The 24075-nt window shown below is 46.0% G+C and overlaps 1 protein-coding gene across 1 annotated transcript in view; it reads right to left on the reverse strand.

Moving 5' to 3' along the window:
- The window catches only part of LOC103594258 (chromosome unknown open reading frame, human C9orf3), a 276533-nt gene that overhangs the window by 121731 nt on the left and 130727 nt on the right, over positions 1–24075 (reverse strand). Inside the window, exon 6 of the mRNA XM_008577458.1 lies at positions 20100–20206. Within this exon, the coding sequence (XP_008575680.1) occupies positions 20100–20206 (107 nt within the window). The remainder of the gene's footprint in view (positions 1–20099; positions 20207–24075) is intronic.

Raw genomic sequence — 24075 nt, forward strand, 5'->3', positions numbered from 1 at the left:
TTTTTTTTTTTTTTTTTTTTTTTTTTTTTTTTTTTTTTTTTCCGTGTCCGGCAACGGATCGCAACCCTCAGTGTCGCCCCCATACCGGACTGGGGACCGGCAACGGGATTGCAAGCCTCGGTGTTGCTCCCGCGCCTCGCTCAGCCAGCGAGTGGGAGCCGGTCCGTATGTGGGATCCGAACCCTCGGACGGGAGCGCCGCCGCGCTTCCCAAGCGGCGCACTATCCAGTGCGCCACCGGGCCGGCCCAATGAGATATTTTTTAAAACAGCAATGCGAGAGGCAGGAAGGGCTGCGCCAAGTCCAACTGGCTCAGTTTACTCCCATTCTCCTCTACCTTTTTCCTCGCCACCTGTACAATGAAATCTGAAGAGTGAAACGCTCATTTTCCAAGTGTCCCTCGCATATACGGATGGCCAGGAGACAGGTCAGGCCAAAGAGACAAAAGTAGGTGTCTGCTGCAGTTGGGGGTGGGGCTCTGGGGATGGGGCTCTGGGGATGCTCTTGTTTTCCTTACAAAAGGGGAAATATGACTGCTGCTGCACCTCTTCCCCCCAAACATGGGGGATGGAGCTACAGCAGCCACCTTGTGACCATGAGGCAGCAAACCAATATGCCACAGACAACAGAATGAAATGAAGGAAGGTAGAGAGTCTTTGATGGCATCGTGCAGCTGCTGGCTAGACAGGGATTGCCCGCCTTCCAACTTCTTACTGTGTGAGAAAAAATAACCATCATTTGCTCAAGTCGACATTGCCTCACTGTTCCACTAACTGTAGCCAGCTTCACTCCCAGTGGCTGGAGAATTGGACTAGCACTAACAGCTAACATTTCCTGGTTATCCTCCATGCCAGGTGCTCGGCCAAGCTCTTCTTACGCATTGTGTCCTCTACCCTCAAGATAACCCGATGACGTGAGTGTTGCGATTATGACCATTTAAATGAATTCCACTAACTGTAGCCAGCTTCACTCCCAGTGGCTGGAGAATTGGACTAGCACTAACAGCTAACATTTCCCGGTTATCCTCCATGCCAGGTGCTCGGCTAAGCTCTTCTTACGCATCGTGTCCTCTACCCTCAAGATAACCCGATGACGTGAGTGTTGCGATTATGACCATTTAAATGATAAAAAAAAGTGAGGTCTAGAGAAGACCACAAAGCTGGTTAGTGGCAGAGTCAAGGCTGGAACCCCAGTCCATGGAACACCAAGGTCCTTGCTGCACTCTGGGGTCTCCCTGAGATCCAGGCCCCCATCTTGGCTGTGCCAAATACTAAGTAGAGAGCCTTGACAAGCCGCTCACCCCCTGAAGCTCAATTTCCTCACCTGTAACATCTGTGATAAGGTAAGATAAGATGAAAGCACTGTGAGAATGCAAAAGTGTTCATCATCTCTCAGACATTATACTCCAGGATCTATTTCCTTGGCTGCAATACATGGCATGCAAGAGATCAAGTTACCAAGGTCACTTGGGCTCAGATGCCCTTGGTTTCAGTTGGGCCTGGCAGCAAATGCAAACACTGGGATTGACGTGACCTCCCCTTCCCCATGGCCTGGCTTTTCTGCTGCACTCACAGAAGCAAGTGGTGTTTAAAGAGTGGGCCGTGGCAGTGATATTCAGTACACGGTGATTTGACTTGGAATCAAGCCTCCTAAAGAAAGGACCAAACCTGCAGGACTATCACCAAGGGTGGGATTTGGGAAAATGCCTCTGAACGGTGCTCAGTTGTCAGCTATGTCTGAACATCCCCTACTCTGCCCCGGCCTGGATGGGCCACCTGCCAGCACGCTCTCCCATACTCCTTGGCAGTCAGTGTGAAGCCACAACACACCTTATTCTATAAACTTGCTCCTGCCGTGCTTCAGCCAGGGACTAAGCATTCCAGAAATGAGGCAGAAGGGAATTAATGAGCATTTCAACATCCCTGTCAGTCACAGCTGCCCCATGAGGTTTGCTGATTTCAGGAGCAGGGCCTCACTCCCCCTGCAATATTGGTGCAATTTAAAAACTACCTTTGGGTAGAAACTGGTTCGTGATACCCATCTGAACCCCAAATGTATAAGTAAACCTGCAGGGGAAGCAGCCTTAATGCACTGTTGAAGAGCCTGTGTGTGAATCTTGCCTGTGCTCCATGGTGATCTTGAGTGTGAACCCCACGAAGCCCAGTTCCTCCATCTGCAGAAAGGGGACAATGATAGTTACTTTGGCACCTCATCGTGCTCCTATAGTGTCTAAGAATGCTTAGCCAGAGTTCCTGCTGGCACTTAGTAAGCCCAGTATAAACACTGTTATTATCTTGATAATGAATTCTGATTGGGGTCCAGGTAGTGTCAGTTAAACCCTCCTCTAACAGGAAGAGACACTAGAAGACATCATGCAATAGTTACGCATGTGAAATGCTGTCATTGGGGAAGCTGGTGGAAGGGTGCACAGGAACTCACTGTACTACCATGGGGACTTCCTGTGAGTCTAAAATTATTCCAAAATAGAAATATTTTTTAAACAGACATTGCACGCAAATGTAGCCTTATCCCTTTCCTTTGCAAGGTCACTGATTTTGAGCACAAATCCTTTAAAGGTTGGTCTTTAGGCTTGCTCCTTGCCTCATCATCACAGAACAACAAATAAAAAGAAACAACAAATTTTAAGCGCCGCTTAAAGTCCGCATAAGCTAGGTCAGGGCACATTCCTTACACACTCATTCCCTTCAGTCTACACCACTCTGCCAAGAGATTACTAAAACTGGGTAAAAAATAGAGGCAGAATGACTGAAAGTACAGGCATTTTCCATCCTCTGTTTTTTGCCACAATTTTTCCATCTCTACAATGTGTGTAATGAACACTTGCCACTGACTAGCATTTGCAGCACTATCAAAGGGAACTGGACAAAAGGTTGTGAACACCTTTAACTGACGAATTTGTATTGTGTTGAAGCTACTGGTATTTGGCAAGTTTGATTGTGTGTTTTTCAAAATGGATTTAACAGCTATCCGGCAAGAAGGATTTTCCCCAATGGGACTATTATCCTGTAGCACACACAGCAGGACATCAATCTGGTGTTGATAAAGGCAATTGCTAAGAAGATTTAAGACAGAAGGAGGCATCCCTCAGAGGAGCCACAGGAAAATGAAGAAGGTATATTTTGACCCTTGCTGGTGAAGGAGCCAGCCATGTGGACCTCTAGAAGGACAGGTTGCTGCTTAAGGAGGTAGTAAGGAGGGATTGGCTCTGTAGTCAGCACAACTGTGGAAGGGCCATGTGAACTCCACAAATTTTGATAAGCAGGTTAGGAAAATGAAAGATAAAACTTAAAAACGCAATCAATACGAAACCAAAAATGTCTTCAGGTTTTTAATGGCCATAAACCAGAAATTCTTCTCCTACAAACAAAACCCTAAATGGAGAAAAACCAAGGAACAGATTAACGCAGTGGCCTGAGTAGTATACCTCCACATTCAACATAGCAAGAGACACATAAGGAGATGAAGAGAATGGAGAGCCCCTCAACCCACGCGATGCGCAGGAGGTCTCTGCTAAGGGTGGATTCTCAGAGGACGTGTACCAAACACGAAACACGGAAGGGTGGCAGAGAAAGGAAAAACCCAAACTAAACGCGAGAGAGCTAGGAAGCTATAAAATTGTTGCCAGGAAAGCAAGGATTCAGAGAGAGCTGATGCAAATGAAGAATGCCCAGTACAACAAAAAGGGCTTCTGAAGTGATGCTGGGAGCACAAGGAAGACAGGTGTCAAAAGGCAACAGGAAAAACAGACTACTTGATTCGCACTCCGCTTCCACTTTCCTGCCCAGAGAATGACTTTCAAGTTACGCACAGTGGAACAAGCCCTGGTCTGTGGGAATCGCTTGGTACCAGTGAGAGGGCTGCTTCTTCCTTTAAAGGAGTTCCCATTCCAGGCCCAGGTAAGGGACAAGCCACAGCTTGAAAAGCTTCCACCTGCGATCACAGATCTCCAGGGGGACCAAATCACAGAGACAATGGGAAAGGGGCTGCTGCAGGTAGACACATGCTATTCTGATTTGCAAAGGAAGTGGGGAGAAGAGGAGTGGAGGCAAAACTCGTGGTGAGGTTACTGAACAGAGAGTGTGTGGGCACTCAGAGGAGAAAATGATGAACTCCAGGAGCTAGCATGGGATCCCGAGGGCCACTTCCAGAAATTCACTGTGGCATCCTGACTTCCACAAGGAGCCAGAAGAGTGGATGTGGCGGTGAGCACGTGATGATGTGCATACAGGTGTCTGTTTCACGGCTTTACAGAAGGTTAAAAAACAGAGCTCCAAGGGTGTTGGCTAATTATTTGCTACAACCTGAAGGGAGGTCGTTAGGGCTGTATCCAAGGAACGAGGAATTATTGGCTTAACAAATTTACATACGAGCCAAGGCTGGGAGTGTAGCTGGTTGACTAATAGACAACTTCCACAGTCAAGAACAGCAACCACAGGCTGAAATGAGGGTCCAATTAATAATAAAACAATATTTAATAGCAACAAAGAGGTTTTTAAAATTAACTGTTTACCTGTTATTAGTAGATTGAATTGTAAATTCAACATGCAGCAAGAGGTGATTAATGTGCCTTCCAGAACCATAAGTACAAGGGTGGGCTGCAGCAGCAGGAATGAGAACGTACTGGGAAGGACTGCTGGGGCGTGGGGTGCTCGACTCCGGGGAGCGCAGCAGTCAAGAGCAGGGCTCTGCAGCCAGAAGCAGCTCTGCTTCCATCCCAGCGCTGCCACTTACTAGCTGTGGAAATGTGGCCACCTGCTTAGTATCTCTATGCACCTGTTTCCTCATCCGTCAAATGGACAGGAAGATAGTACTATGGTAAAGCAGTCCCCTTTTATCCACAGTTTTGCTTACCACGATTTCAATGTCCCACAGTCAACCCTGTTCCGAAAAATATTTTGAGAGAGACAGAGAGACCACATAACTTTTATTACAGTATATTGTTATAATGGTTCTATATTATTACTAGTTATTGTTATTAATCTCTTACTGTGCTTAATTTATAGATTAAACTTGATCATAGGTATGTATGTATAGGAAAAAACATAGTGTGTGTATGGTTTGGGACTATCCATGCTTTCAGGCATCCACTGGGTGTCCTGGAAAGCACCCTGCGCAGATAAGGGGCACCACTGTACTACTTATCTCATAGGGCCATTTTGAGGATTAAAAGAGATTGGGCTGATGTTATGAGAGGAAGATGCTGGCCAGTCTAAGGAAGGCCATTCTAAGAACAGGCTGTTCCCACAAGGAACCTGCTGTTTGCGAGAGTGGTGAGATCTGGATCTTGGGAACTCTCAGGTAGGAGCTGGGTGGCCATCTGTCAGGGATACAGAAGGTTAGGCAAAACCACTTTGAAGGTCCTTTTTGACTCTAATATCTATGATTTTAAGATATCAAATGGCCCAGAATATATTTAAGCTCCAGCATGTGGAAGAAAAATGTTATTCATCCAGTAGAGTCCATTTGCTTGTTACATAGCCTTGGGCTTGCTAAATCAGCATTGAGGGTGATTTTGATTTAAAAAAAAAAGCAAAACTGTATGAATTATTTAGAGGAACCCTAATGTAATTCTATTAAACAGCCATGTTTATTGGGGCATAGAATTAGACTATGGGATCCAAGCAACGTAAGGCTTTACAGTACTTTTTACAGTGTTATATTTTGGCGGAGGGGGAAGAAAGAGACGTGCAGTATAACTGAATTGGAAACCTTATAAGCTGTGTGGAAAGGGGCCTCTCACTCTCTTCAGGGCGAAGGCGATCATAATGAAACTTAGACTGCCAGTCTGCCACACACATTCAGAACACAAGGATATAAAGAACTGAAAATTACAGAAACAAAAGTAGAAAGAGAAAAATGGAAAACTTTTTTTTGTGCTACATAAAAAAAATCATGACTTCATCCCGGAAAGAGGCAAATGAGACAAACACCGCTTCATTCTACAAGAGGAGACTGGAGCCTGTTTTGAACACCAGCGACATGTGCAGTGCTGTGTGCTGAGATCATGGGAAGGACTGCCTCGCTCTATGACTCAAAAAGGAGCAGATGGTCCGTGGGAGCTGGAGGACTTCTTCCCCTCGGTGGAAGGCGGTAGAGCCTTTGGCGTGAGGGCGGCAGCAGCGGGGGATGGCTTGCCTGGTCTGCAGCCTTACACGCACCAGGATGTGCGACAGGATGAGCAGGTGGGAGAACAGCTCTCTTCATCTTGCTGGCACTGTACACTGTTCAGCTCTTATATTTCACATGCTGTGCACTATTAGTAAATGTAAGACCACTCACCACAGCATTGTCTCTGAAAGGAAAAAACTAGAAACTACCAAAATGTCTAATGGTTTCAACAATGTTCGATGGTTATGGAACATTCATGTCCTGGAATAGTCACAGCAGTTTAAAAAGACCTCTACGTGTTGATGATGAAACACTAGCCAGGATTATATTATTTATTAAGAGGAAAATGGAAGGTACAGCATGGGTGGAAGAAATTAACACACAATCTTAGGCAGATATACTTGGACTTGAGGGATGCTTTCTTGGAAGTGAATCAGCACTACGTGGGGTTATGCCACAGACCCTATGGAGATGTCTTCCTGTCATCCAATACAGGAAATTGCTCCTTGGGTCTCAAACAATACCCTGAGTCATTGGTTGCCTCCTGCCCTAATTTCTTCTCCCATCTCTCCTTCAGACAATTGCTGGTCAACCACACTAGGCTACAGAGACGTTATAAAATGGCAGAGAACATCCAATGATTATCATCAATCTCTCTTTCTTAAAAAAATGAGATATAATTCACATAAAACTCACCATAAAATTAACCACATTAATTGTGGCTTTTGGTATATTCAGAAGTTTGCACAACCATCACCAAATACCTAATTCCAGGATATTTTCATCATCCCTGAAAGAAACTCCATACCCACTGGCAGTCACTCCCTGTCCACCTCCCCCCAGCCCCTAACAACCATCAATCTACTTCTTTTCTCTATGGATTTACCGGTTCTAGCAGTTTGTATAAATGGAATCATACACTATGTGGCCTTTTGTGTATAGCTTTTTTCACTTAGCATAATGTTTTCAAGGTTCATCCAACTGGTAGCATGTATCAATACATCACATCTTTTTATGGCTGATTAATATTCCATCGTATGGATACAACATGTTTTGTTTATCCATTTATCTGTTGATAGACATTTGGATTGTTTCCAACTTTTTGGCTATTATAAATAATGCTTCTATAAACATTTGTGTACAAGTTTTTGCATGGACTCATGTTTTCTATTCTCCTGCGTATACACCTAGGAGCGGAATTGCAGGGCTATATGGTAACTGTGTTTAACCGTTTGAGGAACCACGGGACTGTTTTCAAAGTAGCTGCACCATTTTACATTCCCACCAACAGTGTAGAAGGGTTCCAATTCCTCCAAATCCTCACTAATACCTGTTTTTCTCTGCCTTTTTCATTATAGCCACCCTAGTGGGTGTGAAGTGATATCTCATTTTGGTTTTGATTTGCATTCCCCTGTGGCTAATAATGTCAAGCAACTTTTCATGTGCTTATTGGGCATTTATATAACTTCTTTGGAGAAACGTTTATTTAGGTCTTTTGACCATTTTTCAATTGGGTTATTTGTCTTTTTATTGTTGAATTGCAAGTTTTTTTATATATCAGATACATAATTTGCAAATATTATCTTCCATTCTGTAGGGTTGTCTCTTTACTTTCCCAATGGAGTCAGAAAGGTTTTTAATTTTGATGAAGTCCAACTTACCCATTTTTTCCCTTCGGTTGCTTGTGCCTTGGGTGTCATATCAAAGAAACTGTTGTCTAGTCCAAGATCACAAAGATGTACATTTATATTTTTTCTATTAGCTTTACAGTTTTAGCTGTTATAGTTAGGCCTTGGACCCATTTTTGAATTAGTTTTTGTATGTGGCATGAAGCAGAGGGTCTAATTTCATTCTTTCACACATGAATATGTAGTAGTCCCGGCACCATTGGTTGAAAAGCTATTGTTTCTCCCAGGTGGTGGTTCTGGCATCCTTGTCAAAACCAATCGCCATAAATGTTAGGTTTTTATTCCCTTTATTTCAACAAAAGGGATCAACTTTATCCCATTGATCTATGTCTGTCCTTATGCACACTGTCTTCATCACTGTCGCTCTGTAATAAGTTTTGAAATTGAAAAATGTGACTTCTCCAACTTTGTTCTTCTTTTTAAAAATTGTTTGGCTATTCTGGGTCCCTTGTGTTTCCATACAAAATTTTAAATCGGCTTGTCCATTTCTGCAAAAAGAGCTGAGATTTTTACAGAGATTACACTGGATCCATAATCTGTTTGGAGAGTAGCACCATCTTAACGATAGTAAGTTTTCTAATCCATCAACATAAGATGTTTTCTCCTTTAGGTCTTTAATTTCTTTCAACAGTGTTTTATAGTTTCTGGTATATAAAATTTTGTACATCTTTTGTTAAATTTATTCCTAAATACTTTTCCATCTTTGATGCTACTGTAAATGAATGTTTTTTTAAATTTTATTTCAGATTATCCATAGCTAGTGTATAGAAACACAACTGATTTTTACACATTGGTCTTGTATCCTGCAATCTTACTGAACTTGTTTATTAGCTCCAATAATTTTTTGGAGGATTCCTCAGGATTTTCTATATATATGAGATTGTGTCACCTACAAATAGAGATAGTTTATGTCTTCCTGTCCAAGCTGGAGGCCTTTCCTTTCCCTTTCCTTCCTAACTGCCCGGGCTAGAACCTCTGGTACAATGCTGAGTAGAAGTACAGTCATTCTTTCTTATTCTTTATTTCCTCTGCTATTGACTTGAAAGGGGCAAGAACTCCTGTAAGACTGAATTTTAACATCCAGTAGGGTATTCTTTTGTGTCTTTGCAGCAGGTCCAGTAGAATACTTGTACAGTTTTTGTCGGTTGTTCTGTGTCAAAACTATTGGCCGAAACACAAACTAAATGGTAGAAAGATGAGGCACATGGAGTAAACAAATACTTCACAGAACAAAGTCAATTTAGGATTACATGAGAAAGCGCTCACTGGATGAGAATTTTTTGAATGGGAAACTAATACTCATTAGCCAAGAATATAATGTACATAGTGCCTCGTCTGATTGGCTGAGTGTATGAGCTACCTTCCGGATGAGCAAAATAATAGGGAACTATTATAGAGCTATGTATGTATATGAATTATTTTCTAGGAAATATTTCATAGGCAAATAGTGTTACAATGAATCAGTGCTACACAGGGCAGTAATACACAAGTGTGCACACATACTTACGACATTTACTTTATGAGGCTTCACAAGAAAATGCTGGCAGTGATCATCTTAGGGTAAGGGACTACAGTGGCGGGAATGGAATTTTATACTTTTCTAAACTATTTGAGTTTTCCTATTATGCAATTTTATTTTTGGAAAAAAAGAACCATGGTTAACGAAGCAGTGATTATGAACTGCCTTACTACTTCTTTATGTTTTCCTATACTTCAAAAAACCCTACTAAATGTTACTTCAAAAATGAAACACTATGTTCTGTAAGTATGTAATTAGGGGCCTATGGAAAATTCTATCCCTCCCTTAGAAATACCTAAGTGATGAGTAACAAGGGAATGGTCTAGAAAAATGAAGAGAGAGGGTTATTTGAGTTCAATTATTCAGGACACGTCTGTTGTCTTTGCTCTTTAAAAGACCTGAGAGCTGAGGGTATCCTTCCAACAGGAAACAGAAACTGAGTGGGCAGCTTGGGGGGTTGGAACCGGCCTTTGAAACAGGAAAGGGCAGAGTCTGGTTTTGGCTGGCTGAGAGCCCTAAGTTTTTCAGAAAATACTGGCACAGGTATAGCATACTCCCATCACGAAAGGGTAGAAACATTCTTCACAGCTAGCTTGCTGGGGCATGTGGTTCAAATAAAGAAAACTGGACAGGGAGAAGGGGGTGGAAGGGATCTGAAGGGCCTGAGGGTTGGAGGGTGTAGGGCAAGTGTTCATGGTCAGAAGCTCAGGTAAGAGCCCTTGAAGGCCACAGAGGAAGAACTTTTTTCTCTTCAGGACTGTGGTGAGCACATGAACGGAGGCTGGGGAGCTTAACAAAACAGAGCCAGAGGGCACACCATGGTGGCCTATATGAGAGGTTAACCAGAATAGGTTCCAGGAGGGAATGAGGATCTCACCAGTCTCAGAAGTGCTGCCAATTCAATTCTTACCTCAAGCTATTAGTTTGAGCATGTTTGTTTAACTTTCAGGGCTTTTTTTTTTTCCTTTTAATACTATCCCTTTCATTTGTAACTAGGCATTACTGTACTTTTTTTAAAAAGTTTTTTTAAACTTCTTAGTTCCTTTTGAACTTTCCAGACACTTATGTTTGTCAGGAGAAGAGGTAGGTGTTACAGGCTCTAGTTGGTAAAACGAGAGGAGCAGAAGACCCTATGTGGTCCCCAGGGGAGGAGGGCAGCAATGAGAAAAGAGAGGGGTCCAGCTCCACAGACTCAGGGACAGGAGGGAATAGGGCAGGCCAAGGAAACCAGAGTAAGCCGGAGGGAGAGTGGGGCTGGCTGTGGGGGCTGCGCCCCTGCACCCTCTGCCACTGTTTGACAAAGAGTTACCAGGTGCCCGAGGAGGCATATGATGGCATCTGACACGTGCTCAGTAGTTACTCGAACTGTAGAAATTGCCAGTACTCACCTTAGATCCACCAAAATGGCAATTTCCTATGACTCAACTTAACATACATATTCTAAACCATTTGCACGTATTCATTGTGACATATGATGGCATCTGACACGTGCTCAGTAGTTACTCGAACTGTAGAAATTGCCAGTACTCACCTTAGATCCACCAAAACGGCAATTTCCTATGACTCAACTTAACATACATATTCTAAACCATTTGCACGTATTCATTGTGTTTACTCCTCACACCCACGTATAAGCTAGAAACTCTTGTGCTTTTATCCCTGTTTTACAGCTGAGGAGACTAAAGCTCAGTGTGGTTGAGTCTCAAGGCCACACAGCAAGTAGTAGAGTCAGGACTCACATCCAGGCAGTTTAGTTTCCAGGTTTACTTTTATAAACTCCCCACTGCCATACTGGGTTGAGTCCTGAAGACTGACAAGCTCTGTAGCAGAGCTCAGGCCTCATCCTCAGAAGACACCTCTCTAAAATGAGGCAGGTTTGATCAGACCTTGGCCAAGGAGGAAAAGAGACTGTTGCTTTTCAACCTCTGCAAAGTCATAACAAATTTCATTAAGCCCGTGGATTTAACCAGTTTCTTTAATGGGGCAATGCTTACGTGCAATCAGGGATAGTTTTACATTGTATTACTAGAAACCTTTTGGAAGCTGGGCTGACATTTCATTCGGTTTTGAAGAGCTGCAAATGAGCGACTCACTCAGTCAGAGCCTCAGGCCGACCAAACTCGTCTGAATGCAGCCTGCATTCCTGAAGCAGCCGCCTAATCCCATCTGCTTCTAGACTCCGTCTCTTTGATCATGAGTTGTCCCAGAGGCCGGGTAATCTTCCCAGAGCTCTGTTTTCATTATGTCATTCTTGGAACTTAAAACAGCTCCCTGCTGCCCAGCCAGTCACACGCAAACTCTTAAGTCCAGCATCGGAGGAACTCAACGACTTAGCCTGTCCTCACGTGGCCCACCTTCAGTCTCACAGGTTCCTGACGTGGCTCTCCTCCTCATCAAGCCTGTTCTCACTTCGATGTCCACGTCCACAGTCAGCCCATTTCCGTGCCTGCCAGCCTTTGCTCCATGAATTCCCCTTCCACCTCCTTGGCAGCCTCCGCACTACCCTTTCCTCTCACCCCAGCTCGGGCATCACATCCCCCTCCGTGCCCTTTCCGCCCAAACCACCAGCACCAAACTTGAGTTCTCAGGACTCTGAGGACACAGCCTAGGATCTGCCTGTCTACTGTCTTGTCACCAGTAATGTTTCAACTCTCCAAACAATACGTAAAGAACCTCAGGGACAGAGATCATGCCCACAACATTCATTCTTCAACATCTGCCAAGTACCCACTCAGTACCAAGCCCTGTGGTACGCAGAGATAAACAAGACACAGTCCCTAGGTAGAAAAGGCTAATGGGTCAGAAGAGAGAAATGTGTTAGGTTGGACCACATGAAATTGCTATTTTTGTAGGTCAAAAATGGCCAAATATTGGCAGTTTAATGTGACTCATCCTAAATATAATTATCAAACAATGTAGTAAAATCAGGACTGGGGATACAATGATAGTCTAGAGGGTACAGAAAAGGGGCACTAGCTTATCTTAGGGTAGGGTCTGGACTTTTGGGGAAGACAATGATATCCGAGTCATAATGATGTGGAATTATACAGCAAGAGAAGGGTATTCTAAATAGAGACAACTTGAAAAAAAGGCATGGTGGTAAGAAAAACAGGTAGATGGTAGGAGATATGGGCTGAATTGTGTCCCCCCCATAATTTTTATGTTGAAGCCCTAATTCTCAGTATTTCAGAATGTGACTGTATTTGGAGACAGGGCCTGTCAATAGGTGGTTAAGTGAAAATGAGGCTGCCAGGGTGGCCCTAATCCAATGTGACTGGTGTCCTTATAAGAGGAGATTAGGACACACAGAGAAACACCAGGGATGTGCACACAGAGGAAAGACCCCGTGAGTGAGGATGCATTGAGCAGACAGCCGTCTGCAAGCGTAGAAGAGCGGCCTCAGGAGAACCCAGCACTGCCACACCTTCATCTCGGACTTCCAGTCTCCAGAGCAGTGAGAAATCATGTCTGCTGTTTAAGCCCCAGTCTTTAGAATCTTGTTACAGCAGCCTGAGCTGGCTAAGACAGTGCAGCCCTATGAGCTATCTGCGTTAGTGGAAGGGAAAGCAAAGACGGGCAAGAGCTGAAACTGGAAAAACAGAGGTTGTGTCATGCAGGTTCTTGCATGCCATGTTAAGGAGCTTGAAGTTTTTCCTGAGGCAAGGGGAAGCTTTTGGTGCTCTAAGCAAGAAAGTGGCAGAATCACAAGGTGTCTTCAGGAGAGCTCCCCAGTGGCAACAAGGAAAGGCAGGACTAGAGGTAGAAAAACAATCTGGGGGCTGTTGGATTGTTGCAAGCAAGTGACAAAGAAGGGTTGGATTGAGGAAATAACTGTGAGGTAAAATCGGCAGTTGTTAGTGATGGTTCCAGAGAGGAGTGGAGGACGGGGAAGAGGTGGACCGCACAGGCTTCCACCCTGCATGAGTGCATGCCACAGGAAGTGAGCAGATGAAGGTGGGGAGGGGATGCACAGCAGACGCCTGCAGGGTGACCATGAGGAGACTTCAATGGGGAGTTAAGCATTCACATCTGATCTCTAAGAGAGTGCTGGGGTAGCAGTGGAGACTTGGGAGCCTCCAGCTTATACAGGGTATGCCAGCAGTGCCCACGCCCCACCTGTGTCCCCTGGGGACCTTTTACCACTTGTGTGCACACCAGCTCTTGGCATGCTCTCTGTTCCCTAGGCCTGTTTTGCTTGTGAACACAGAGAGCCGGAAGTACCTGGGGATGTGCATCTTTCCACCTGGTTAGACAAGTGCGGGGCTGTAAACATTCTGCGTGTCCCTTGCCCTGGCAGGAACAACTCTCAGGGTGGCCCGCACTGCCTCCAGAGTGACCCTGTGTGGTGTGGCTCCGTATCAGGGCACTTGCTTGGTCTCCTCTCTCCTCACTTCCACTTCCGTTTGCCGCTCCTAGAAACACTTCCTAATAAATCTCTTTCACATAAATCTTGTGTCAGGGTCTGCTTGTGGGGAACCCACCCAGGACAGGGGCTGTGGAGACCATGCTGGGGGGCTGTGCAGCTGAGGGTGCAGCCCCTGAGGAACACCGACTCTGAGAAGAGAAGACTGTGAAGGAGATGAGGAGGAACGGCAGGCAGGGCAAGGAGAACCAGAGAAGGACTGCCATGAAAGCCAGGGGACAGAAATTTCCAGAAGGGAGGAGTTATCAAAGGTACCAAACAATGCAAAGGAGCTCAGAAAGATAAGAACTGAAATACGCTTACAGAGCCTGGTGATGATAAAGGCACGGAGACCTTAGGGAAGAAGTTTCCCTAGACTGGTGAGGGCAGAAAGCAGATTCCAGAAGCTGGAGCTCATGAGAGGGGTGGGAATGGAGACCAGCGTTTTGATGATTAGATTCCAAGGAGAGATTATTCAGGATGGCAGAAATATGAGCATAGTTACCAGTTAAGGTGAGGGAAACGGGAGAGAAGGAGGGGTTAATGACAGGACAGAGGGTGACTGTGGAGCAAAGTCCTGGCAGAGGAGGACGCTGGTGGCTGGTATGATGGGCAGGGTCCTCAGGACAACGCACTTTTGGAGCTTGTCCCACCAAAGCAAATGAAACAGAGACTTTCCTCTTTAATCCCCAGACTGCTCCTTAAATTGGTTGAAGCCTGTAGGCTTTAAACTTAAAAATAAGATGGTATAAATAATAAGAGTGTAGTCAATTAAATTCAGGTACAAATGCTGTATTAAAATATTTGGCTCCCATCAGGGTGATTACAGAGCAGGCCTTCCCTTCCTGGTGAGCAGCAAGACCCACCCGCTTAACTCTGCAAAAGGAAGGGCTCCACAGTGCTCCTCAGGCCAGTGAAGATTACTGCACAGTGTTCTAGGCTGAGTCACCACTGTTATGTCTGTGGGAGCCCCCAAGGGAACAGTGTCCTCTCTGATAGGGTAGGACGGACCCCAGCCCTGGTCCAAAGTGACGACAGCTTCATTCTCCGGGAAGTCGGAATCCTCCCTTTCCTTCCCCATTGCAGACAGCGGGTTAGGGTTTCTGATCTGGGTTAAGGCACACTTATTCTTATGCTACCCATGGAACTAGAAGTTCACCTTTAGCTGTGGTAAGACGGACAGATGGGCACTCAGGCATTTGGGAGGTCAGGGTAGATGTGGATGTAAATGCATTTACAGAGTCAAAGGGAGAACATGGCTGATGGCCTCAGTTTCCCCAGTGGAGCAGGAGGCAAGAGAAGGAAGGGAGAACGGGGAAGGTCTGGAATAAACACTCAAGGCAAGGGAGAAGGCAGCTAACCAAGGAGGAGTGAGCGGATTCATTCGTGCCCCCTGCGGGAGCCCCCAAGCCTCAGGGTGGAGGAGCAGGACTGTGTCTCTGGGCTGGAGGTGGGTGCCCAATGGCAACATGAGACTCCCAAAGGAGGGAACTTTTCCATGAGGTGGACCTGTGTCACTGCAAATGTGTGTCCCACATGGGTGGGAAAAGACTGCTATGTTCTTCACGGATTAGAAATAAAACTTTTGAGAAAAACTTTAGAAGTGAAAACTTCAAGTATAACAGAGAAGATTTACACATAGAAGACTTTTACTGAAAAAGTCTTACTATTTTAAATGGAATGCACAGTGCATAGGCACCATGCACATTCACAGAACACTCGTGGCAATGGATAGACTTACATACTTGGGGTTCTCCCCTATTATTACAGGATGTTTTTGTGGGGGGTGTTCACGAGGAAGGTAGGGGAGGATGTCTGCACTGATCAAGCCTTTTATCAGCTGTGGAGGCAGCAGCTAAGAGAAAGTGCTACTTCAGACTCGTGCTTGTCAGTGAGTCCTTACCATGATATATTTAAACATTTTTCTCAGCATGAGCTTGATTTTAACAATGAATCCAGAAAAAAGAGGACGGGATAATAAATCACAAACAATAAAAACCAACAGCGGTTTCTTCTGACACTGCCACTGCAGCTCTCCATCCTGCAGGGCCTGTCAGAACATGCTACCTGAGAGCACGTGGACGCTCGGGAACCTGGCTGCACCCTAGAGACAACAGGCAGGAGCCTTTCAGCACCCCCTTAGCATCTTCTTTGGCAAGAGCCATGAATGCTGTGCTGGTCAAGGGGGTGGCTTGCAGCAGGGAGTGGACAGCAGGAGAAAGCCGAGCAGGACAAAATGGGACAACAATTAGATCAGACTTGGGCTGGCTGGCTAGCTCAGTTGGTTAGAGAATGGTGTTATAACACAGAGGTCAAGCGTGTGGATCCCTCAATCACCAGCCACCCAGGAGGAAAAAAAAAAAAAAAAAGCAAAATCAGACTTATCCTGGTGGAAAATTCTGCCCAGGGCTGCTGGGGCAATGAGGGAGAGTCTAGAGTGACACTAGAGTCTCCTATGTGGGAAAGACATCTTTAAAATTAACGAATGAGAAAAGGCCTGTGCCCCTGTGACCCTGACATGGACCCTCGTGTGACCTCTGACATTTTGAAACATTCTGAGCAGATCACCATGCCTCAGGAACCTGCAGCCCCATTACAGGCTCCCCAGCCACTGAAGGCTGAGCAGGCTGGGAAAACACAAGAAACTGTTGTAACCAAACGAAATTTACAACTAAGTCCATCTAAGACATATTTGATGTGACCCATCATTCAACACTGGACATATGGAAGGCAAAAAAGAAAACAGTTCTTACATGTAAATTACTGAAATTAATAAGTCAGAGCCAAAATTTTAGTTTTTCTCTTTCCACTTTGTTAATACTCTAGTATCTATAAACAACAGAATGTTGAGTTTTCTTTTTTCCCCAATATCTTTTGAAATAAGATACATGCTTTCATGTGTTAAAAGACAAAGACGCTTGATGCATGGATGCTTTCTCACCCCAACCTATAAGTCTATCCTTTCAGAGTTCAAGATAGTGGGGAGAATTTTCTTTAAATGCAACTAAATGCTATTATTTAGTTCCTTCAAGGTAGGGATATGGTGTAGGGAAAAGAGGATAGATTGAATCCCTGGGTTTAAACCCTGTTCTGCTCTTTATCAGCTGCACTATGTTGGACATGTTCTTCAGTCTTTCTGAGCCTTGAACCATTTAAGTGAAGATGTTAAATTGTCAGCAAGAGAGGCGGGGAAGGACCAGCTGGTGAAGTGGTGGGAAGCCAAGGAGAGTGTGATTGACACTTGGAAGCTGAGAGAAGAAAGTGTTTTTAGAAGGAGGGAGTGTCCAACCACTTTGAATGCTGTGTGCATCTGCCCACACAGAGGAACCTGACACAAACCAAGACTTTTAAGTTGTTCTTGGTCCATCACTTCCAACACCATGAATATCTTGAAAGGAAAAAAAAAAATAGCATCTCTGATCATTGTAGTGTTTTGAGGGACTTTTTTCCCACTATCTCATTTGCATATTAAAACAAAACTAAAACTGAGAACAAATCTTTACAACTCTGGTTCTTTCTTTCACTTTCAATAATTTCTAGGTTCTCTAGCATCTCTGATCATTGTAGTGTTTTGAGGGACTTTTTTCCCACTATCTCATTTGCATATTAAAACAAAACTAACACTGAGAACAAATCTTTACAACTCTGGTTCTTTCTTTCACTTTCAATAATTTCTAGGTTCTCTGTACCCCTTTAAGGGAGAATTCTAGGGGATGGGAGTAAAGTGAACCTAGACTATATAATTTGGGGCAGCTCAGAAACACTCCTCCTCATTGTAAGTGCATCTGATAACATTTTCCATACCGATGTGCAACACAAGTCTTTCAAATGCAGTCATGTCAGCGTTAGCCTAAATTTAGGCAAACACAATTTCTGAGTACTAAAACAAAGAAAAACAAACGCCATATAAGCCTTTCGGCACAAAGGTCTAAAAATACCGTATTCTTTCTCCCGACTCCACACACAAAAGAAAAGATCTTGACCATCAGAGACTGGGTTGACCACAGCTCCAGGGAAGCCAGAGATGAGTCTCTCCTCATGTGTGAACTGACTTCCCAGCTACAGTCTAACTTGCTTATGAGCTGGAAACACACTTCACCAACTAATATTTATTATGTTGCCCCCAGCCCCCACCAAATGACTATGGTCATGCAGAACCAGAGGCATCAAGGGGACTTAGAGACACGGAGAATGGAGATGACATAGTTGGAGAAACTGAGTCTTTGAGAAGTGAAGGGATTTGCACAGTTACACAGGTAGCATATAAGCATGCGCCTGGGTCCCCCACCTTAAAGCAACTCTCTCTGGCCCTCAGCTCCCTCTGCTACCTCCCCAGTACTTCTTCCCTCACCAGCATATCCTCTCCCACATAGTCCACACTCGATGGCTCTGCTTCCTGACCTCCCGTTCACTCTTCCATCCACTTCCATTTGGCTTCCTTCCCCACTACTCCTAAATGCACGAATGTCCAGGTCACCAACATCTTCCCTGTGGTCCCGCCCAAAGGTCACTTCTCTCTGTCCCTTTACATACCCCTTGGCAGCATCTAGCATCGGCCACCCCACCTTCTTGCCTCAATTTCTCTCCTGGCTCCATGACCTCCGGTTGCCTGGTTTTCTCCACACACACTGATTGCCCCAGGATCCTTTGCTGGCTGCTCATCTTCCTCTCTCCCTGGTGATGTCATTATGCTCAGAATTTTAAATGTTTTTATAGACTAAATGTTACAGTCTCTCCAATGAGCTCCTCATTTGCAGAACCCATTGAGTTCTTAATATTAAATATCTATTTCGCATCTCAAATTTAACACATGCAAAACTGGAATCTTTACTTTTCCCTCCAAAGCCTGCTCTTCCCAGTCTTTACCATCTCACTAAAAGGCATCACCATCTACCCCAACTGCTTAACTCAAAAACCTATGAATCATCTGGATTTGCTGATTTTCCTCTTCTCCACATTCAATCGACCAGAGAAAATACATCTCAAGTATGTTTGCTTCTTGCATCTGTCACTGCCACCACCAGGATCTCCTGTGACCTGGCTCCTGCCTGCCTCTCAAAGCCCCATGCTCAGTCCCCTTTCCAGCCACAAATCCCTCCTTTCTGTCCCTAAAGCACCCCAAACCCTGTCCTGCCTCAGGGCCTTCATGTTCCCTCCTCTGCCAGGCTATGCATACAAGGGGCTCATTCTCAGAGAGGCATCCCCCAGCCTCCTCACTACAAGTCCTTCACTCAGTCTGGAAATCATCCCCTGTGAGCAGCTCATGCACGCAGCAGTGTCCCTGCTGAGTGGGAGCTCCGTGAGAGCAGGGGCTCTTGGGAGGCTGGCTATGGCGCTAGTCATCCTGCGGGCAGGCGCAGGAGCACCAGCTGAGGCGCAGTGCAGGCCTCCGGCGCCGTGGCTGGGTGGCCCTCTTGGGAGCACGGCCTGCCTGCCTGCCGCCCTGGGGTCCCTGGCTCGGTGCATTTCGCCAGGCTGCAGCCTCAAGGTGCGCTTCAGTTGCGGTCATGGGGAGTGGGGTCATTATTAAAAACAAACTGCCACTGCAGAGATGTCCAGGGCAGGCTTGTGCTCAGGGAGGTAGGCGGCCTTCAGGGTGGCCGTCCAGCTAAACGGGGTGAGAAGAGGGCAGCTCCTGGATGGCCCACCCTTCCCAGCTTTCTGACTGCAGATCCCAAACAGTGACTAGTCAGGAGGGGGTGAACAGGAGGTTTCTGTTGCCACAGCAACCTCACTGCTCCTGGGGCCTGGGCATGAGGTTTCAGATAAACAACTTTGGAGTCCTGAAGAAATGGACCAAAGCAGAGGGCAAACATGGAAAAACAGCAAGGAGTAATTCTGCAAGTGCACAAGCCACAGTGTGCAAACAAAACTCAGTAGCTGGGAGTGGAATCCTCTACTGCAATGGAGAAAGCAGCAGAGGCTTCCTGCTGGGCTACATGGAAACAAAAGGCCCCATTGACACTCACATCTGTTACTACTAAATGCTTTGGAATCAATATTTTCCTAAAGATTTTTTTCCCTTTGGCTTTAAAGGGTTACCATTGGCCAGACTGCCAAACCCCAACCTTCTCCATGTCTGCAGCCACCACATAAAGTGACTATTAGAACTTCAAACGAAGAATTTGGTCCTGGAAGTGGACTCATGCTAGTTTTTTTCCTGAATAGGAACACCAGGAAAATGTCAGATGACAAACTGAAACACCCTGACTTAAAACATAATCACATCCCTAGGAGGATGAGCAGCCCAGCCCGGTGTCATTTAAAAAGGAAACACTGCACATTTAATCAGATGGCCTGGATGTGTCCTGAAAGAGGAAGAGGAGGAGCAAGAAGGTAGTAGGATCATGAGGGTGCTTTACCTTAACACCTGCATCTCCTCAGGGGAGTTCCGCATCTCGTCCTGCAGGCGACGCCAACGCAGGCAAGCCCTCAGCTCCTGCTGCTCCTGCGCCTCATGTGGGGCCAGCTGCTGGGGCCAGACACACAAACACACGTGCACAAAACACAGTAGCTTTTGTCATCGGTGTGCTGGTCGGAGCTGCCCCATGGAAAGGCTTGCTTTGTTCCAGTGGGGGATGACACAGACTGGCCCCTGTTTTCACCTTGCTCCCCACTAGCAAATCAAAGGGCCAAAGAAATCTCTTAGTTCCTCAAATGAAGAACCAACTGCACACTCTCATGCTGGTGGGTGGAGCTGGGCCTTGCTGTTGGGGGCGTCCCCTGGTCCCGGAACCCACCCCACTCCCCACACACATGCTGGCCTTGAGAGCACGGCCTTCCCTAGGAGCCATTTCCACTTTGATTCCATCCAGCCCTCCTCTCCTGCTCTGTCTTTCTGCGTGTGTGGGAAGGTCCCTCCATTTACCTCCTGTTTTTCCCAACGCTCAGTCTTGTTAAGGACTGTTTACAGTGGAGCTTGCTAATACAGTCCAGATGACTCCATTTGCATATAACCAGAAAAGGGAGGGGGAAGGCCACTACACTCTGCCCTACTGTGTCAGAATTGGCTGCGTGCTCACTGTGTGCAGATTACAGCTGCACAGCTATAATCTCTGTAAGGGAGGGCAGCAGGACACCCACTGGGGAGAGAAGATTTCTAGTATCGGCAGGCATTTCTGGAAATCAAAGCTCCTTAATAATTCATTCAACAGATAGTCAATGAGTCTCTGCTAGGCTCTGGGGACAGAGCAGGTGACAGTTGAAGTTAAGGAAGAACCCAGGTGCCCCCTCACCAACCAAGGAAGGTCAGAGGGCTTTCCTGAGGGGGTGGTGGTGCCTGCATCAGACCGCAGGGAAAGCAGGAGTCACCAGGAGGAGGGAAGGCGTGCAAGGCATGTGGGGCCTGGAGAGAGTCTGCTGTGATCAGAGAATGACGAGGGATGTGGGCAGGCCGGAGGAGACACTGACCAGGGAAGGGAACAGAGAGCTGCTGAGAAACTGGCAGAGGCTGAGCCTGTTGTTACAATCTGAATTTTGTCACCCCAATATACATATATTGAAGACCTAACCCCAATGTGACTGTATTTGCAGACAGGGCTTTTAAGGAAGTAATTACAGTTAAATGAGAGTCATAAGAGTGGGCCCATAGTCCTACAGTGTTCTTATAAGAGGAAGGGACACTAGAGCTCTTTCTGCACACTCAGAGGCAAGGTCATGTAAGAACACAGCAAAAAGGGGCCACAGCACGAAGAGAGGCCTCACCAGAGACCACCTGTCGGCACCCTGATCTTGGATCTGGCCTCCAGAATTGTGAGAAATAAATGTCTGTTGTTTAAGCCACCCAGTTGTAGTATTTAATTATGGCAGTCTGAGTAGACTAATACATCTGTGAAGGAGTTTAGACTTTTTCCAGGTTGATCGGCACCCTGATCTTGGATCTGGCCTCCAGAATTGTGAGAAATAAATGTCTGTTGTTTAAGCCACCCAGTTGTAGTATTTTATTATGGCAGTCTGAGTAGACTAATACATCTGTGAAGGAGTTTAGACTTTTTCCAGGTTGATGACAAGTTATATGATTCAATCTTGCAACTAACTCAATTCACCTACCCCTGTGGAGTGTGGTTTCCGTCTCCTTTTTCCATGATTTCACCCCCTTCCCCTGCTTTTGCTGTGCTTCCCAATGCCCGGGCAGCAACACGACCCAAATGAGCACTGCCACCAATGCAGACTCACCCCTCTTCACTGGTGGAGCCCAGTGCAGACCAGGAGTGTCCCTGCCCCTCAGAGGCTCCTCTGCTGCTGGGAAGGTCTGACATGGGCACCAGCTCAGTGTCGCCCTTATTAGAAGGGGTCAGAGTGTCAGGCACACTCTGGAAATGTTTCCAAACTTCGTGCTGGAATCTAGAATGGCCACTTTGCCTCAAGAATGTTCACATGTTCACATTCTGAGGAGTCACTGCACCTGCCCTGAAGGATGGTGAGGTGGAGGTTGGAGGAGGGACAGAGAGACCTCAGCTCCTGCCTTCCCTTCAAGGCCTGCAACAGAAGCCACCTCCTCCACGAGGACTTTCTGGATCCACTCAGACCCTGGCCTCTGCCACCTCTGAACTCCCACAATACTTGGCATTTACCTCTCTTTTTAAACTTGTTTTCTTCTCCATTCCACAGTGTGGTCTTCCTATTGTCACAATTAGACTGTGGTAGGCTGCGTCTTACCCAGCCTTTGGTTGCCACAGACCCAGCACAGAACAGACGCAGAAGGTGTGTAGTGAGATGCGGCCATGGGCTTCTGTCGGTGGATATGGATGCCTTCAGAGAGTCAAAGGCAGGCCCCCCACCAGGAGACTCAGGTGCCTGTCCAGAGGTTTAGGCAGCAGGAAGAGTAAAGGAGGAGCGCTTTTTGGGGACGCAGGAAATACAGGGCAGAGATATCACTACCGGATGCCTGAAGTGCCTTTGCAATGGCCAAGAAGAGCACAAATCTGACTGTCTCAGGATGAAAGCAACCCAGGGAAGGGAGTGTGACAGCTGAATGCCTACTATGTGCAAGGTGTTGGAAAACACAAACAGGAAGAGAACTGGTATTTCTTACATGACCTTTCCGTGTCAGGCACTGTGCTAACTAAGCTCATCCATACATTATCCTATTTGCCCTAGAAGATTAAGCGTTCTTATATTCATTCTTACAAACAGGAAGAGAACTGGTATTTCTTACATGACCTTTCCGTGTCAGGCACTGTGCTAAGCTCATCCATACATTATCCTATTTGCCCTAGAAGATTAAGCGTTCTTATATTCATTCTACAAATGGGGAAACTGAGGCTCAGGGAGACTATATAACCTACCTATCCTCACAAAGCTGGTGTACAGCAGAGCTGGATTCAAAGCCTGGTTCTACTCAAAACCCCGTCTCTTTTCCTGTATCTACCATGTGGCCTCTCTTCACAGGACTCTGGGGGACACAGGTGTGCATACTGCTAGGCCCACAGCCAAGGGGTGAAAAGGATGGGAGGATGAGTAAGACACAGCTCCACTCTGAAAGAGGTCACAGTCCCGTTGTGAGGATAAGAAAAGCACATGGCAGAAGGAGGAAGAAACAGCGAGGAAAGAGAGGCAAGAGCCAGATACAGTGGGAGTTCAAAGTTCACAGGAGAGCGGTGCCGAGTCGTGAGTGGGGTATTCAGGGTGGGCTGTCTGGAGAAGGTGGCCTTGAGCCGGTTAGTGAGAAATAAATAGGATTTCAGCCAACAGAAGGACCTTGAACAAAATCATACAGGTATGAACAAACTTGGGAATTTTAGCAATGCCAAACCGTGCAGTGTGTAAGGGGTGGGGACGGTAGGGAAAAGAAGTGACCTAAATACGAGGAATTGGAAAGTAAGCAGGAAGCAGCTTAGCTCCCACATCCTCATCAGAACTGGTGGCCAATTCTTTATAGCAGAGGTTGCAAACTGGGAATGTGGTGACCAGGTCTGGCCTCTGGGTCTGTTTGGTTTGTATAATATTTTTTAAATTAGGAAACTTCACAGAAAAAACCAGGTTTTTACGGATTCCTTTAGAAAAACTACAAGTCCAGGCTGTACTGAGTCCTCCCTTCAACATGACAACGGTTGGTCAGAGCTGAGTAGCAGTGGCCAGTCTGCCACAGACCTTGCCCTGCCCCAACTGACAACGCCCACTGCTTCGCTCTTCATTCATTCCTTGTCAGCGGACATCTGAGATTATTACTCCTGACTTACATTTTAACCTCATTATCTGAAACACACACACACAGTCAGTGCCACACAACTGTGACCACAAAGGACTGCTCGAGTACACCACAACATGGCCTTCTCTCCACTCCTCTGCTCCAAGGTCTCCTTATCAGAGAGGCCTCCTCTGACCACCTTCTAGGAT

This window comes from Galeopterus variegatus, unplaced genomic scaffold (assembly GCF_000696425.1).
Source record: "Galeopterus variegatus unplaced genomic scaffold, G_variegatus-3.0.2 Scaffold1516, whole genome shotgun sequence".
NCBI lineage: Eukaryota > Metazoa > Chordata > Mammalia > Dermoptera > Cynocephalidae > Galeopterus > Galeopterus variegatus.